General features: G+C 42.2%; 1 protein-coding gene across 1 annotated transcript in view; it reads right to left on the reverse strand.

The window, feature by feature from the left end:
* The window catches only part of SLC7A11 (solute carrier family 7 member 11), a 74937-nt gene that overhangs the window by 9017 nt on the left and 59920 nt on the right, over positions 1-6000 (reverse strand). The window contains exons 7-9 of the mRNA XM_034772586.1: positions 3289-3412; positions 2161-2264; positions 1312-1408 (exon numbers count right to left, since the gene is read on the reverse strand). Of these exons, the coding sequence (XP_034628477.1) occupies positions 1312-1408; positions 2161-2264; positions 3289-3412 (325 nt within the window). The remainder of the gene's footprint in view (positions 1-1311; positions 1409-2160; positions 2265-3288; positions 3413-6000) is intronic.

Here is a 6000-nt window from a genome sequence, read left to right on the forward strand (position 1 = left end):
TCAAACTTGGGCACCTAAATTTAGATGAACAAATTTAAAATTAAACATTTAGTGTATGGCTACACTGCAATTGGATGTGTTATTGCAGCACATGGAGACATACCTGAGCTAGCTTTAATCTCGCTAGCGCAGGTACCAATAACAGTGGCAGCATAGGAGCCAGCATAATATGTACCCAGCCTCGCTAGCGGGCTTGTAATCAGGTAGCTAGCCCATCCTGCTGAGCTCCATTGCTATAGCACTTGTGCTAGCTAGACTAAAGTTAGCTTGGGTATGTCACCACATGCTATAACCACACCTGTGTCTCACTGCAGTGTAGACAGACCCTTAAACTGATATGTGCACATCCAAAGTGCGTATATAGGCACCTATTGTAAGTGTTGATTTAGGTCCAAATCCTGCAATCTGATTGGATCAGCAGACTCCCTACCCAACATGGAGCCCCGCTCATGTCAGTGAGACTGCACATGCATACAAGGGTCAAGCCATCTGAAGCAGGGCCATTGGTTCCTCAGGGCCTGATGCTGAGAGGTGCTAAATCCCCACAATCCCCACAGAAGATTGAGCCCTAAATGGAAATGTATTTACAGATATAACATTAGGCAACTGAGTTTGAAAATTAGGGCCTGAGTTACTGCTCTTCTTTTTTCCTAATGCTTTACTGTATAAATTAGTCTTCAATATTAACACAGAGCCAACGTTTAGCTGTGAGTCTGTCTTAGGAATTGGTAACTGGCCCATCACTGTACTACCTTGTGCTTTTCTGTTCTTCTCATAGCCCTTTCACAATTGTTTCTGTTACCCATCTTTTCAGACATGTTCTCACAAAGATTAAAAAGCAATCACTGCACTACTCAGGGCTCCCCTCTCCTACATTACCCTTGTGTATCACTGTTTGCATTTTTCACATTAGGGTGCTCTCAGACACTACTGTTTAGCTACACTTCCAATTAAGTGAATTTGAGTTTTATTTCTCTACTTCCTTTTCTATGAGAATTCATGTCACTGAAAGGAGCCCAAATAATCACTTTCTTTCAACCTTCCAAATCCTTAGAAATAAAGTGTAATGAGACAGGATTTAGGCAGCAGCCTCCGAGAGTTAAGTGCTACCATCAGAAACACAGAGAAGGACGCACTAGAATAGATCACTTCAGTGCCTACATGCCGCTGCCCCTCACCAAACCCCAAAATATAAATAAATAAATAAATAAATAAATAGAGACTCCAGCAGTGCCCAAGTTCTGCTTGAATCCTCCCGTGCAAGCCTGTAATACACAATCTTGCGCAGGAACATTTGTTTATATGATTTACCAAAACAATGACAGCTGGCAGAGGAGTGTGCTTGCGGACATGAATCATGGAGAGAATTTCTGGAAGGTGACCCTCACGGGATGCAACGTAGAACATCCTGGTGGGAAGTAAATGCGGACAGACTTTAAATACACTCATTACAAAGAAAAGTCAAAGCAGCTCACTAGAGATGCAGAACATATTCAAAGTTATCCTCAGCAGCTCTACTTATTTTTATTGAAGACATTCAGAGTTTAAAAGATGTCAGAAGCCGATACTCAGAAACCAAAGCAAAAGACTTATAACCATTTCCCATCCCGACATTATCAGTCTTTACAAGAAGTTAATATTAGTGTTTTCCCACATTTACCTTATCCCATAGAAATAAAGCATCAATCCATTAGATATTACATTAAAAGGGATTTTTTTAAAGCAATTCACAGGGTTTTAGCAATGTGATAGTAATGCCAAACATGATAAAAGTCATAAAGACTATTACAGTCAACCTGTCGTGATATTTAAAGGAATTAAACCTGGCTTCATTTGTCCTCCTTGGTTTTGAGTCATTCCTTAACTAGTTCAAAAAAGAACTAGATAAGTTCATGGAGGATAGGTCCATCAATGGCTATTAGCCAGGATGAGCAGGGATGGTTTCCCTAGCCTCTGTTTGCCAGAAGCTGGGAATGGGCGACGGGATGGATCACTTGATGATTACTTGTTCTGTTCATTCTCTCTGGGGTACCTGGCAATTGGCCACTGTTGGAAGACAGGAAACTGGGCTAGATGGACCTTTGGTCTGACCCAATATGGCCATTCTTATGTTCTTACCCACCTCCCCCACCCACTCCAATAATTCCTGGATCTTCTCACCTGGAAACTGCAAAGATGCCACCATTCATAGAGCCAAAGCAGGAAAGGGCAACAAATATTGGAACGGCTAATGAAAAATTTCCCATTAATCGTTCAGCAAAGGTCTGGTAAAAGAGAGCAACATGAATTAGCAGAAAAAAATAAATGTTTCTACAAGATCCCATTCTATAACTTTCTGTGACATTGTACTGCACATTTGTCATTTTCTCTTCAGTAGTGGGATCCAACTTACTGTGGGCAAGTGTCTCCCACTCATACTCAGTAGGTAGCACTTTATTCAGACAGCAGAGCCTTATTTCAGTGTGGCTACTTATCAGTTAAGGTACTACTTCATGGAAGAGGGGTAGAATCTGCCCCTATATAATTTGTTTTAAATACCGTCAGCTGTCGACTATTCATTTACATTCTATGAAAGAGAATCTGTCTAATCCACATTTGTCATACATATACAAACATTCGTAATATTTTGTACAATGATCACCATACTGAGCTTCTGTCATCCTACAGTCTATACACCCAGTCACATCTCACTCTCCTAGGTCATTACCATAAGAGTTTTGTTTCTTATCCTCATGGTTTGAAGGCACACACAGGTGCTGCCCGTGATTTTCTGTGGTCCCACAAAATATTCTGCTGCTAGATTTTATATGTTACAGAATTAGTCACTTGAAAACAGGGTGTTCAGATTCTCCTATTGAAAAACTCTTAGCTGTATCGATATTGGTATGTGGATTTACACTTGTTTATTGCAAGACAGATGCCACAAAAATAATTGTCACCACTACAGTTTAGCAAAACACTTAAACACGTACTTAACCTTAAGCATGCACTTAAGTCCCAGCAACTCTAAAAAGTCAGCTGAATAAGAATGGGCTAATGATATGCATAAGGTCTAAATTCATCCCTATGCATCAATAAGGAATCCAATAAAAGGCAATGAGACTTAAGCCCATGTTTAAAGTGCTTTGCTAACTTGGAGCCTTATAAGGGTTTTTTTGTGTAGCTTCATTGTAAGTTTCCCAATTTTTTTATTCTTATTTTCAGGGGGAAATGACCAACTTTAACAGCAGCAGATCCACTTTAACTGTAGCCAGATCTATACATTTGTATTTTTCCTCCATAACTTACCACTGCCACGGCCTTTGAATTTAGCAGTTCCTCAGGGCTGATTGTAGTGAAATAAGCCACATTTGTTAACACATAGCCAACTGTGACAATAACCATTGAAACGCATATTGCGAGCGGTATGTTTCTGGAATACACAAAGAAGCTCATTAGTTGCAATCTGCTAGTCATTCCCTGAAAATGAAGCAAAGAAGAACATGAGAAAAAGCCATTTGGTCTTTGTCCTTTGTATCCCTAGATCTATGGCTGGCATGAACAGTTGAGCAGTTGATGATCTAAAAAATTATAACTAGAAGCTACAGGTTAAAAAAAAAAAAAGAAAGAAAGAAATTTACATTCCATGTCTCTAATTTGAGTCAGCTATTCAAATAATACATAGTCAGGTATATTCTGCCCCTCAGTCAGGCATATGCAACAGTGCCCTCAAAAAGCTCTACCATGTGCCAACTGACATTCACACTGAGGACTGGAATTTATGGAGATAACTGAAGATTGAGTTTGCCTCAGAAATAGCAACAATAAGCATATAAAACCTTGCTATTTTATCAATATGGGAGGAAGAGGAAGAACAACATGTTAATAAATAATAATAAGAGCTTTGTATTATATGACACTTTTGATCAGAAGCTCTTAAAGGAGCCAGTGTCATTATCCTTTTTTTAAAATAAAGGGAAACCGGGGCGCAGAGGCAAAATGACACGTCCAAAGTCACCCAAGCATGCCAGTGGCTGAGCTGGGAATAGAAACTAGGTCTACTGAATCCCAGCCCAGTGCTCTACTCAGTAAATAACACTGCCTCCCTTAAAATGACCTCCTCTGGTTCAGACCAAGAAGAGATTCAGCTTTGAGAAATAAATAAATCAATTCAAGTTAACAGGAAGCAGCATGGTAGATACAGGATACGCATTGCCTTAAGAAGGGGATGCTCCTGCTTCATGGCTATTCCCTTCAGCTCATTCAGTCAGGAGTAAAGCTAGGTGACAACAGATTTTTAAGTTCACTGGCAATTCTAAAAATCAGGGAAGAATTTGTTTTCAGTTAACCTGAAATGGAATATTTTTTAAATTTTCAACAAATTAAAAAAAAAACTGTTTTGTGTCCAATCAGCATCTTATTGGGCTCAAAACAAAACATTTCAGTTTTGAGCATTTTTGATTATTTTGATTTTTTTAAATTTTGAAACAAAAATTTGTTTTGAACCAAAAACAAAACAAACAAAAAACATTGTTTCAAAAATGGTAAAACAAAACATTTTGATCTAAACACTTTGCTTTTGATGGGATCAAAAGATTGCTACATGTAACAATCTTCTGTATGAAAGACAATGGACACAGTCAACTGTGGGAGGAAAGAGGGAAGAACAGGAGTTCTGGATGATCCAAAGAACCTGCTAGCACACATCCCAGAAGAAATAAAATCAGCTCCCTCAAAGAGCGCCTTTGGGATTCAACACACTGACCCATGATGTGCTGTTTTTTGTCATAACTCTTGCAAACTACACTGTCACTTCTAGATAAGAATTTAATAAGGACCTTCTTTAACACTGTAGGCTCCTGGCCTATATCTTACAAAGGATATAGGCCATGCCCAAAGTCTAGATCAGGCCCTTCTCCTCAGAGCTTAATTTATTATTCAAAACACAAACACACACAAAAATTATTCCCAGTCTTCCTATAAGCCATCCTGGAGTCCCCTACTCCAGTGCCTGCCACAAGAACACATAGGTTTGCCAATTTTGGTTGGATGTATTCCTGAAGGTTTCATCACATGACATAATCTTTAATTAAAGATTCATCTTTAATTCCTGGAGACTCCAAGACAATCCTGGAGGGTTGATAACCCTAGAAACCAACATTCTTCAAGTGGTGCTGTTCCCTTGGCCCAGGGACTTCCTCCTCCTCCTCCTATCATTACCACCATCACCACCCAGCTCCTGGCAGCTCTCCCACCAGCTGAGCCATTTTCTGGCTCTAATAACTACCTCACTGCCTTCCAGCTAGGTCTGAAAATCCCTTCTACCCGGTCCAAATGCCTGTCCTTAAAGGGGTCTGCCTGAAAACAGGGCTGGCTGGCTCCAGGCCCCCCGGCCCTTAAAGGGGCAGAGCACCTTGATGCAGATACCTTTACAGAATTTCAAGTTGAAAGGAGGTTATGGAACGAGAGATGTTAAAAATGAAGTGGTGGTTAGGGTTACCATACGTCCGGTTTTTCCCGGACATGTCCGGCTTTTCGGCAATCAAACCCCCGTCCGGGGGGAATTGCCAAAAAGCCGAACATGTCCGGGAAAAATACCGGCCGGGCACTTCCTCTCCTGCGGCTGCTCTGCTACTCCCCGGACTCAGACTTCGGCTCTGTTTAAGAGCCAAGCTGCCCGAGCCAGCGCTACCCACTTCGGGCAGCCCCCGTGCCTCTGGACCCTGCGCCGCCGGAGCAGAGCAGCTGGAGCCGGGGAGAAGAAGTGCCCAGCCGGCGGCTGGAGTCCGGAGGCATGGGGGCTGCCCGAAGCTGGTGCGCTGGCTCAGGCAGTTTGGCTCTTAAACAGAGCCGAAGTCTGAGTCTGGGGAAGCGCCCAGCCAGGGGCACAGGGTCTGGAGGCTGCCCGGCAAACCATGAAGCCGGTAGCACTCGGGCTTCGGGCAGCCCCTATGCCTCCGGACCCTGCGCCCCCGGCCGTGCACTTCTCCTCCCCGGCTCCAGCTGCTCTGCTCCTCCCCT

Source organism: Trachemys scripta, chromosome 5 (genome assembly GCF_013100865.1).
Source record: "Trachemys scripta elegans isolate TJP31775 chromosome 5, CAS_Tse_1.0, whole genome shotgun sequence".
Lineage (NCBI taxonomy): Eukaryota > Metazoa > Chordata > Testudines > Emydidae > Trachemys > Trachemys scripta.